Genomic DNA, 12,969 nt, shown 5'->3' on the forward strand with positions numbered 1-12,969 from the left:
GAGGAAAGAAATGCAAAATTATGTAGTTAGAGAAGATTTACATACAGCTGGACACATTGAAGGATGGGCAGAGTATCAATTACAGAGGTGGTAATTACCAAGAAATTTCTTCCATGAATTGCAAATCTTAATACTGCCACTAACTCAATCTCTTTTCAGCTTTTTATTTAGAAGAAAGCAGTGTATATGCATTCCACCACTCTTTAAAAAGAAAAAACCTACACAGCCTCAGAACCTATTCAAAGAATTACAGCTCATGCACTGCGGTTTGTTTGTAATCCCAAACTGTAATCCAGGACATACATTCATCATAAAGCACACATTTCCAAAAGTCATGAAGAAAATTATAGAGTTCAAAAACCATGTTCAATGCTACTTAAAAGTCCAAAGATACAGGGGGGAAATACAGAAATCTTACCAATATGTGGATAACCGTCACACAGATCTGAGAGAACAAGGATTATTTCATTTGCCTGACTGTAAAACACGCAGAAGAGGTAGGAAACTAGGAATGTGTAGTAAATGTTGAAATGCAAACATGATGTAATCAAAACCAGGATTTTGAAATCAACATTGAAAGTTATGATGCCATCCTGGAGTCATCACACAGACCCTTCTGTAGAATGCACTCTAGTATCGTGTACTTCTCATCGCTCAACAAGCACAGCAAAAAAGGGGTCAAATAAGAGGTGATGAGATCAGAGACAGGAACTTCTGTATGTTGTGGGTAAAAAAACATTGGACAAGTAAGGCAGCCTATGACAGAGATAGAAAAAAAAAAGGGGAGGGGAAAGGAGAGAAAAATCAGACAATCTTGCTAAAGCTACAGGGATGGAGGAGGGCAATGATCGAAAAGACCGGTATTTACCTTTCAGCTCAAAGCTAGTTTTAACATTATACTAGCAACACGACAAAAAAGAGAGAATAACATTTTACTTTAAAAATGCTATTTTCCAAAACATTTGTTAAATATAAAATCTTAGGTACAAAGATTTCATTCGAGAACACACACACAAAAAAAAATGGGGGGGGGGGGGAGTCTGCTACCTAACCCTAGCCTGTATTCCCAACAAAGCCAGGAGGTCTAGCCCTCGCTTCTGGAGCTTCCTGAAGCTCACAAATATCCTAAGGCCAAATGCCATGCTGGCTTACATCACACAGTTATCCAGCAACCCAGCAACAGAAGAGGCCCTCAGCTAACCTCGGCCACCAGGTACAGAAGGAAGCGAAGCCACCAGCAGCGTGCCCAGGACCTCGCTGCGCATACCAGTTCCATACCAGTTCCATACCAGTTCCATCCTGCAGTGGCTCGCCCACAGCGAGCAACTATCTTCTCTTAGCATGCAGTGCTTGGCAGAAGTCACAATCTCAAAAAGTACCATACTTCAATTGAATAACCACTGTGTATAAGCCAGTAGCAACACACAATTTTTTGTAGAATAACAAATACATTGATATCCATGTGAACCTATTTTGAGATAATCCACAAAAAATCAGCGAGAAAAGAACTACTGATGTAGTCCTTTAAGATCTCTTCTCCTTTTCTACCCACATCCATGCAGAACTTCACTGCTGTTCAACTGCAAATTTAAATTAAAAAACTAAAGCATGCAGTAAGGAGAAAAAGAAAGGAAAAAAAAAAACCCACAACGAGATACGTGAAAATATAAGAGCAGCTGTTCAATTTAAGTTCAGGTTCTCATGTATTAACATAAAGCTTCAGTGTTTAGATTGTATAAACTGTGATTCAAATACCTGTTATAAAAATAACTGTTTACTATTTTTTTTTTCCCCAAAAAGTGATTTGAGGTTGAGAGCTTACTTTTCACAAAACATTCATTTCCAGTTAAATTTAATTTGGCAGTGTCCGTTTCACTTAAATATCCATTTTGCCAAGGGGAAACAAGTTACTAGATATAGAATTTACATCACTGCTTATATATGCAATTTTAAATCATTTTTTTGTTACTGGTCCACAAAACAACCAGTTAGATCTCTCCTTCTGCATATTATTTTTATCACAGACTGGATCTCCAGGACCACCTCAGTTATAGGAATCCCTCTCCTACCTAAACCCTCAAAAAAGCACACATACCCCTCTGTAAAATTACAATTCCAATTTCTCTCTTTCTATGACTGACACAGAGAGGGTAACTGTATATTGTCAATGCACTATTCTAGACACACCATCCCAAATGAATTATCCTACAAGGAAGGAGGACATGTAGCTGCAGGAAGCATGGTTTGAAAGCTTGAAGTACAATTGCATTTCCAAACTCTTCACACCCTTTCCACCTCCACTGACTGACTAAAACGCATATGGATTTCTGCCAGGCAGGAACAGTCACAACAAAAAGCTTCGAGAAGGAAGTGCCACCGAGAGCTATGGGTTCACAGGGACCATCAGGTGGGCCTGACACATAGCTTATAGTGGAGGCACATGCAAAAGATCTTCTCGTTCACTCGTGAAGCTGCATTTTATCTTGATGGTTGTTTTAACATCTGAACGTCATATCTACTATGTATGACCACATAGCAAGAAATACCAAAATACTAATCAGGAGAAAGCTCCTGTATCTTCATTTCAGGATCCCTTTTCAAGAAATGTTCATTCCAAATGCAAATAAATCTATCATTGATTACTATTTAATATTCAAAACACTAGCACTTCAAACCATATATCTGAACAACTATGTCAAGAGATTAATTACGTTCCCTATTTTAATAGTGATAATGGCAGAGAATTTCAAATTAAAGTAAGATCATCCTCAACAGACTTTACTGAGTTTGGGGATACAATAAATTTAAGATCCTGCCCATAGCTGTAGTTGAAACTGCGTTAGCAACTAGAAATAAAATTCTTTCTAATAAGATCTGAAACTGTGGGGTTTTTCTAGGTACGGACACAGTAGAATAATGCACTGAATGGTTAGGCAAAACATTCTGCAATAACTGGACTTACCATTATGAATTTTATCTCTGTTGATTTCAGTTGTACAGTTTCATAAACTTAATTAATAAAACCAAAATGAGTCCTTTGAAGTCCTCCAAAATGAAAAGGAAATAAAACAAACAGGTACCAGAACACATTAGAAAGATCCTGATTCATAACAGCTGTGATACTCTCTCCCGGACACGCAGGAGACTGCAATCCCATAATAAACAAAGCAACCAACTGTCTAGAAATAAAAATTTCTATTAGGATTATCTGCATGTTCTCAGTCATAACTTTTTCTTTTTCTAACCTGTATTTCACACTAGTTATTTTAACAGAATTCTTTGAGGAAGAGGGAGTGGGGAGGACACACCAAATTAGTGTGAGAGACTACAGCTTACTCAATGTAAACTGTATATATGACGGTATAACATACAGACAACTTTTTTGAAGCTAGAAAAACAGACGACATCTAAAACTCTGAACATCTGCCTAGGAATCAAGAGCTCTAATTAATTTCAAATGCTGAAAGACCTTCTTCAAGGTCTTACATCACTTGCATCATTTTACAAAATAACACAGCTCACAAGGTAGTTCAGAGATGTAATCACTGCTCGTACAGCTCACTGACCGCAGCCTGAAAGTTTCTTTTAGGCAAAGCAGGGAAGCATGTCCTGCCTTGTTCAGGATCAGTTACAATTCCCAAACTTTGGATCTTCAACTAATGCAATCTTCTCCCTTAGGAAAGTCAGAAAAGAGGATGAAGAAACCACGACATATTTAGGTGTAAAATGGAACTATTGATAAATACTAAAAAAAACCCCTACAAGCACAGAAGCGTAACTACTGCCAGTCATTTCACACACGCAACCTCACATATACTCACAATTCCTAAACTACCCCCTCCTTAGAGAGTTCGCATAGAAGCAAGAAAGTGTAGGATAGTATTTCAAAACATCTCTGGTGATCAAGCATAGCTTCTTTCTCATGCAGTATTACTTCCAGTATCTGAAATGAATGCATTCTTTCCAGGAACAAAGATGGTAGTAAGTTTCTTCATCAGCTGGAAGCGTTCAGTAAGATGTCATAACACAACTAACACAGCAACAAAAAGGTACCATTCCCCAGCATACTAAAGTGCAGGGACAAACTGCATACCAGAAACAACTTTGAGCATGCCAAAAATCTGCTAATTTTGCTCCAGACCTAGAAGAGGATCCCTGTACCACCAGTCTCGCATCTTCATTCAGTAGCAGTGCACCTTATCATGACAGTTGGGGTAGCCTGGCTTTATAAAACCCTGGAGCAGTTACCATTTCCTCTGTATCTTCTGTAAGTTTTGTCTCCTTACAACCCAACTTCTGGATTCAGGAATAACTCATCAATTCCCACTCTTAATGAAATACCAATACAGCAAAGAAAAGAAGCTTTGAAAATTTCAACACAGTCTCATATTGGTTTCAATACTGTTGAAAGTAAATCTTTTCACTTCCTATCTGATATCTTCTGGATCTCAGCCACAGATGCGTAAGAATCATTTTGCAGACAAAGACACAAGCAAGCAAAAAGCCTGAGATACAATTTTTTTAACTAAAGCTGGGTTTGGTTTTTTTTAAGGAGATCACGAATGAGTAGTTGAAGGCTGACTCTTCTCGCAAAGTGAGAAGGCTGTCACACGGATACCAGTGCAGATGCTCTTCCCCTCTAAGAACCACAGTGGAGAAGAGGGTGGGAAATGTTATGCGTGGTGGATGACAATTCACTTTCAATCTTAGGATGAGCTCTACTCCATAAACCTGTCTTAGCATTCAAATATTACAGTTTTCTGCAACATTTTTACACCAACAAAAATAGTAATAAAGTGCCACTCACAGTGACAAAAACACCGCTTTTATTGATATGTTTTGTTCAAACCATCATAAGCTATAGGACAAGAGCACAACTTTTGCAGTGCAAACTGCATCTATGATGGCATAGCAAAGGTATTTCAGTAAAACTGTTACAACATTAACCTGACTTAACAGAAACAGAAGTGTTTTGCAAAGAAATAAATAGAGAAGTAAGTAACACCAGTTAATGGAAAATGTATATTCTTGCAGATCTGAGAAACCTGTCTTAGCTGAACGATAGTTAGTCTAATAAATCCTTTAGAGTTTGCAGGCCCAAAATGTTACAAGCGTGACGAGCAAGGAAACAAACAAAAAAACCAATGGGGGGCGAGGGGGAAGCATTTCATGCAATTCTCCAACCAGCTTTCTCTAGTAATTTCTCATTAATGCCATAATCACAGTTCCTTAGCCAGCTTCTCTACTAGCTAAGAACTAGTCTTCAGGACAACGCTGCTGCTGCTAAGTTCTTTCTCCAGTTCAGGCAGATGAGTGCTGTAAATTTAAGCCAGTCCTCCCAGAAACAGCTCAAGAGCTGCTGATGCCCAAACTGAACCGGGGGGTGGGTTACGATGACATACAGGGTCTGCACAATTGGCAACAAAAGCAGTTTAAGCTGAGCTCAGTAAAACCATCTCTGAATTTTGGTCAACTTCTGCAAAAAGTTTCAGCCTGGGAAACATGAAAATCCCAACAGTTCACTTCGGCAGTTCTGGAATATTTGCTCTTAAAGTTGGATTGTAAGGAGACAAAACTGTTACAGAAGATACGGAGGAAGTGGTAGCTACTCCAGTGAAGGCACCACCTAAGCATATTGCTGGGAGTATTCTATCTAAATAAAAAATTTTTAAATTTAAAAAGTTTGTTAACATTTACTAGCTCTTCACATACATTTCAGAGATGTGTGGCACATACATTAAATATTCTGCAGGATGAAGTAAAAAAGACCACTCCATCTGTCAACTAACAGATTTTAAAAGCTCTACTTACCCAAGTTCAAAGGAAAAGTAAAGCAGCAAAAGTAATTGGTATTCATTTCTACACAGAAAGCTCAGAGAAAGGCTATACATTGTTTAAGTTTTCAGTTCGTAAAGTGTATTCCATAATATATTCCAAATATATCCATATTCTTGCAAAGGTATTATCCAAGGAAGATATTTCAACTATGCCTGATAGGCAGCTGGCCAGCAGGGCAAGAACAGCTATAAGGCAGCACTAGGCACTGCTCGCTTATTCCCCTTCCAACCTCATGCTACATTACAGAGAGCAGCTAGGAAAAGGTATTCAGTGTAAGTTGCTATATGTGTGCAGCAAACAGCATCTCACGTCTGTCAGAAAATGGTGTCTCACCATGTGGGTGCCAAACTTCAGGACTGCCTTTTGTACCGTCTGACCTTGAGCAAGGGCTGAAGACACCGTCAACATACGCCCGAAGTCTGAAAAACCTTCAGCGAGCACATAAAATTAGGTGAAACGGCTATGACCACACAGTGGAGAGGTTTTCATTCCTTTTAAATGCATTATTCTCATTACATGTAAAATCTAAGGAAAAAAACCTACCTCAAAATACAGTAGTCCCTCCATTTTCAGAGACCTGTAATTTTAAGTCTTGTCATTCTGCTTCAAGTACCAATTTACCCAGCCAAGACTATTGATCTTCTGTAACTCACTTTCAAAGAAAATCTTAATCAGATGGCAGTGCACTAATAAAATTGGTTAGAAATAAGTTCAAACACGATTAGTCTTAGCATGTGTGCATCTGAAAGCTTCTACAGCTAAATATGAAAATACTGACTTCATAAAGGGTGTAAATTTACTGATTTGATGTGAACAACGTGAAAGTGAGGTTTTAGGAAGACTTTGTACAACATGATGGTGCCTCTGAGAAGCAGGGCACAGCACAGAATAAACAGATGAAGCTGATAGCGGAAGAAAAAAAGAAAGCTCTGATGTATGCGTCACTAGCAGCACGCAGGATAGGACTAAGTTCAGCAATGTAGGCCACAGCAGGCTCTATTTTTAATTTTTTGATGCACAAGATTGCTGTTGTACCTTGACACATGACCTCTGACAAATGCTTAGGTAGGTAATGCAAACAACAGTACCGAAAAGCATATAGATCACCTCTGTGCAGAAATTCTGGCTAAGGGAACAAGAAAATATTTGAAAAGGACTTTTCTGTAAACCAAATAGACTTTTTTTTTTTTTTTTTTTTTTTTAAAGAAGAGCTATCCTTTTACAATCCAGGTGTTAGCAGGAATGTCTCAGTGCAACATATCAGATCTTTAATTTGCTTCTGAAGTGCTTTTATTTCGACTTTTGTGAATGTAGGTCAGTTCCTTCACAACATGCAACGCATCATGCCCTAGCTCTTGCAAACACCAGTATTCCCTTTCAGCAAAATTTCATTAGGTATATGGGGCAGACATTTTAAAACTCCCTTGTATTTTGCTAAAATCTCATAATTCTTATAAAACCCAGTAGACAGTGATACACAAATACTAACTGATCTCATTTCAGAGACTCCCATATGCCAGTTTCAAGAAGGTGGAGAAAAAAAATATGTAAATGAACAAATAAATGGCTTTTAAAAACCAGTCCATTCTTAGGAGCCTGTGCATTATGTAGCAAAAAATTAACACGATTGGCCCATCATGAAAAGGGCTGAAGAGGTTTATCAGTGATGCACAGTTGCACAGGATGACATTATCTGAGCTAGCAATGAAAAATGACCTAGTGACATTAGGACGAGTTTACAAAGAAGGGGGGGGGGATCAGATTTTGGGGGGGGCTGGAGGGGAGGAGAGAGGGAAAGACGAGACAAGGGAGGGCCTAACCATTAAAAGCATCTTTCCTTCAAATACCCTAGGAACTCTCCATCTAGTCTCTATTTCAAGAACAGCCTTTTGGCCAATTTCATTATAGGGTATCAGCTTTGCTTCGTGCCATCATATTTGTGATAAGACATCCCCTTTGCCCCGTCCCTACAGCTCCATACTTGAAAAGCTTACTACAGAACTCATGCTTCAAACAGCAAAACCACATTTGAGCACATCAGCACACGCTGCTTTTTCACAAGTTAAACCAACAGTGGGTCTGACTGTGTGACCTGCTGACGTAAAGAACAAGCGGAGTCTAGGCTACAGTCAGCCCAGCTAGCCAGGATTTAAACAACGCAAACACCAAGATGCTTACACGGCTTGCACAAAGGTTTCTATGCAAATGAGATACAGAATCCGATACATTAAGGTTTCTACCACTTTTACTTATTGTTGTCATTAACACTGCTGTAAAAAAAATGGCTGCATGGTAAACAGATAGAGCAGGAATCTGCAAGTCTTGAATCCAGTGTCATAATTTTCTTAAAGTAAATTTTTAAATGTGAAGCACTGAAAAATGTTGAAGCTTCCCCTTAGCAATAAACCATCAAAAACAGATCGTAACTTCTGTATGTTACAACTATCCTCTTGCTCTTTATCCAGAAAAACACAAGTAAAAATCTGTTAGGTGTTCTTCATTACCATGAGCCTGTACAAACAAAAAAAAAAAGAAGAAAAAATAAAAAGCATTCTGGTGACTGCACAATATTCAGAGACGCAATTTTGCACATGTGGATTTTTATAAAAGTCTGTTACCTTCTTAGAAACTTTTTGGGGGAAAAAAGGAAGAAAGAGAAATTCACCATTATCATTCTCCAGAATAAATAATTTGATAAATTCTTCCTAATCAAATCTCTTCCAAAATTCCCTTCTCTTTCAGATACCAGTTCATAAACAGTTGTGAAATATTACAGAAATTGACATTTTCGGACAAGGTACCAGTGACGTAGAGGTAAAATCTTGCTATAAAACCCATTCCTACTGAAGTAGAATTCTCCAACCGTTCTTTGAAAAACTATGACTGGATTGGGTATTGTACTTGAATTATAGGAGACAATTCAAAGGCATGATCTTGAATGCAGATTTGACAAATATTTCCTATGTAAATGTCTTACATATTCCTATGAATATGTAAGACTGGCAAACTTCAAACAGTTCCACTAGTACTAAAACTTCCAGTCAAATCACTCTTAAAGGTTTGACATCCCTCTGTCTTTTTCATTCTCCCTCTCATACTGCCAGAAACGGGGCCTGCAATAGTGAAGAACACTCATCTCTTAAAAGCTTGAACAGCCCACAGCTGATTTAAAGGTTCTAAAAGTTCTTGTTTTATTCAAGCAGCTTTACCCACTCCAAGAAATAAAATGCTTCATGAATTTCCATGAATATGAGCATGAAGGCAAGTTCCACCCGAAACATATTAACTCAGACACTGCACGTCATGATTTGTTACAGTCCCCAAAAGTACCGCTCACAAGGTAAACCCTTCCTAGGGACACAAATTTCACATCGAGAGCCTGACTGTCACTGCCACATGTACTGAGCTGGATGGAATGGCTCTCTTGAAGAACAGCAAGAAACATAAGTTTGAAGTGTCAAAAAATTCCTTTCAGTGCATCAGTCTTTGTCATCATTTATTTTAAAAAAAAAAAAAAGTACATTTGGCAACACTACCAATTTGAGAAACTCTTGGAAATACTTAATGATTTGCAGGAATACTAAGGAATCAACATCCAGCATTTTCTCTTCATGACACAGATAACGAGACTATTGTTCTTTCATTGTAAAGTACACCATTGTAAAATGATAAAAATATCATTACAGTTCTCTATTGTGAAGGGTTTTTTCCCCACCTCAGTGTCTCATTTGTAAACATCTGTATGCCATACAGCTTCAAACAATCTAACAACAAAACATAATAGCTAGTCTAACAGGAAATAAAATTTCAGAAACACAGTATCATCTTATTACATTTCGTAATCAGTCTATCATCTTTGACCGAAAGACCTTTAGTATGACTCCAGGGTAACAGAGCTGCAACAAGGCACACTCCAAAAAAGCTGTTTTACCCAAAATATCTCCAGTTGTTTTGTGTGTACAGATATTTATTGTCCATCAGTGAAAACTTATTTCTCAGACTCTATCCATAAAAAGGGCAAATGGTTTGCTCTTTTTCAGAATTAATGACAACTTGCCCATTTGAAAATGCGACATTGCACTGACAATAGTCCCAGATCAAAACCAACAAAACCGAGAAATAAATAATACAAAAGGTATTTTCTTCTGTGTTCTAACAACAGGTTACAACTCCAGATTGAAACATGCTGCAGTTTAAAGGAGAAGAGAGACAGAACACATATGTGCCTTGATCCAACCAATGGAACAACCAACCAATAGATATTATTTTTGCAAGTAACTGCTAAGATGCAGGACGTTATCTGCATTGCATGCATATTTTAATAAGCGCACATGCACTTTATGTCCACCTATGCCCTTCTTACCATCCAGAAAAAGACCACATCAAGAACAAGGCACAAAACCCGCGCATCTCTGACCAAAAACTTTACTGCAGACTGTGTTGGTATAGATGGAGAAATCCGTACCATCAGAGCGAGCTGCATGCTGCTATGCTGGACAACACTGGTGCTGGAAGAATTAATCATTCATAGATCAACAATTGGTTCTTTCATCTCCCTGGCTTTCTCAGACCAGACCATTATGTATTTTTTTCCACCTACTGCTCCTGTTACACTCCAATTTTTCAGCTGCATGTAGCAAAGACATCTGAAAAACATTCATATTTCCAGAATGCATCTCGTTAAAATAAATAATTTTAACCAGAGAGGGAACCTATCTCCTTCTATGGGCTTCACAACTTTGCCAGTGTCAAGAACTGACTTAACATAAAACTCTGTAATAAAATCACAATCGAATAAGCTATGAAAAAAACATGGAGGGCAAACTGAAGTGCACCAAAGTCCCTCTTTCTGGCTTTCTACCAAAGGCAGTTCACGTAAACTAATGCATGAGACAGCTGACCTTTTACCAAGTAAAGTTTTAGGACTAAATACTTCAGCTAATCAAAAACTAAATGACATGTATACATTAAACCACATCTTTAAAATTAAGCTGTATGCCGGGTAGCCAAAACAGCAGCACATTCAGTCATTATTAAACCAAGGGGAATATGGCTTTTTTGAGTATCACTGCAGAGAAAGAGAGGGAGAGGGAACAGAGATAGTCACGACTCCATAGAGCAGTGCCTCATCACGACAGTAACAGGGGAAGAAAAAGTCACTGGAAGAGAAGGTTGTTATGGGAAACATTTCTCCCACCTTCCCTGCTGGCTGGGTTTGTCCTTTAAATCCTCACCCCTGCAGAGGTCTGGCAGGTGAGGCTGGCTCGGCGCAGCACCGACTGCGCTGCCCAGCCCTGCGAAGAACGCTGCCCTGGGCCGCCACCGAGCCCCGCGACGCGTGTTTGAGTCACCGGGCCTCCGCGGCGTGGACGAGTGTCAATAATGCCATCTCACGCCACGCTGAAGGGAGAAGGGTCTGGGCAGCGCGGACCCGGGACCAAGCAGCGGCAGCCTGCCAGAGGATGCGGCGGAGGGATGCACCCCAGCCCTCGCCGGAGGGGTCCCACACGCCGCTCCCCGGGGGAAGGAGCCGCTCTAGAGACTAAATCCCGCGCAGATGTACCGCGACACCCCCGTGAGCCCCACAGGGGCGGACACGGGGACCAAAACCGGGCCGCTGGGGCACGGTGTCACGCCAGCGGGCTCAGCGGCCGGGCAGGGCGGCGGGACCGGCCGGCCCGGCCCCACCCGCGGGGGGAGCCACCCGGGGCAGAGCCGTGGCCCCGCCGCGGAGAGGGGAGGGGAGGGGAAGGGAAGGAAGGGAAGCGGGGGCTCCCCAGGCCGCCCGCCCGCCCTCACCGTCGATGTTCTCCCGGTCGCTGATGTGCTGCAGGTTGCAGCCCGTGTCCTCCCGGCTCAGCTCGGCCTCGGGGCGGTAGGACTCCAGCCGGGAGTGGGCATTCCTGCGCAGCTTGGGGCTGGAGGAGACGCAGCAGGAGGTGGTGTTCCCCATCTTCTCTGCCCGGCCCCGGCCCGGCCCGGCTCGGGAGGAGGCGAGGGGCGGCGGGTCAGCAGGGGCGGCGGGAAGCCATGGGCAGCGGCGGAGACGAGGGGGAGCGGCGGGGGAAGAGGCGGCGGCTGCGGCGCCCTGCGGCTGCACTCGCCGGCGGATCCCCCCGGCGGTTCATCCGCGGAGGCAGCCCCGCAGCGCGGCCCGCCGGCGTGGGCTGCGGCAGCTAAGCCCTCCTCCGCGGGCAGGCAGCGCAGGGCCCGCCGAAGCACAGCCCCATCGCCGCCGCCGGGGCCGCCGCGCTCCTCCCCCGCCCCCGCGCAGCCGCCGGGCCCGCTCCACGCACGCACCCACGCGGCAGCCGCAGCCTCCGCGGCAGCCGCAGCAGCAGCAGCAGGACCAGCAGCAGCAGCAGCCGCCCCGGGCGGCCCCCGCGAACCGGTTCCGGTTCAAGCGGGCGGTAACGCCTCCCGCCAGGCGGGCTGCGAGGCCGGCAGCCGTAGCCGTGCCCGCTCCCGGGGGACGGCGGTGCCCAGCTCGGCGGAGGGGGGCCGCCCCGGCAGCCACCGGCGGAGCCCGCCCTCAGCGGCGGCCCCGGCGGCTCCCGCCGCGCTGGCCCTGGGGCCGCCCGCCGCGCTGAGGGGGCTGCGGCCCGCCACGGCCGTGCTGCCAGCCGGCGGGAGCCCAGCCCTCCTGCTGCTAGCGTCCCCAGTCACACTGCGCACATGTATGTGTGTTTTTACATAGTACAAGAGCAAAGCCCGCTGATCGCTAACGGAAGCGAGGGGGTGGCAGCAGCTGCTGCCTGGCTGGGCGCTGGGCGCTTCGCTCTCCGAGGGGGGAGAGGCGCAGGGCGGGAAGCCGCACGGGGTGATGCCTCCGCCGTGCTGCGGGCCGGGGCCTGAGGAAAGCCCCGTTCTGGCCGCCGCTGCGCGTCATCCCCGTGGAAGCCCTGCGTGGCGACCGGCGTGTTCTCCCTTTCGCCTCTGATGAGGCCCGAGCAGCGCAGCGGGCAGACCCCGGCCGGACACACCGCCTGCCCCTCGGCTGGGGGGCCGTATGCAGCTACCAGTAGGAAATTTGCACCCATGTTTCTTGGCTTCTCAAAGAGTGTACGAATTCTTTGAGAACTTGTTGTTAAGATCTCCTTTAGACTGACGGTGTCAAAGATAAGTGGCCAA

General features: G+C 43.4%; 1 protein-coding gene across 2 annotated transcripts in view; it reads right to left on the reverse strand.

The window, feature by feature from the left end:
* The window catches only part of CCNY (cyclin Y), a 131,213-nt gene extending 118,917 nt beyond the window's left edge, over positions 1–12,296 (reverse strand). The window contains exon 1 of one of the 2 annotated variants that reach the window (XM_075492445.1): positions 11,638–12,296. In XM_075492445.1, the coding sequence (XP_075348560.1) occupies positions 11,638–11,791 (154 nt within the window). In that variant the 5' untranslated portion in view covers positions 11,792–12,296. The remainder of the gene's footprint in view (positions 1–11,637) is intronic. The other variant, XM_075492446.1, reaches the window with a different exon arrangement.
* Positions 12,297–12,969: the final 673 nt, after the last annotated feature.

Source organism: Mycteria americana, chromosome 2 (genome assembly GCF_035582795.1).
Source record: "Mycteria americana isolate JAX WOST 10 ecotype Jacksonville Zoo and Gardens chromosome 2, USCA_MyAme_1.0, whole genome shotgun sequence".
Lineage (NCBI taxonomy): Eukaryota > Metazoa > Chordata > Aves > Ciconiiformes > Ciconiidae > Mycteria > Mycteria americana.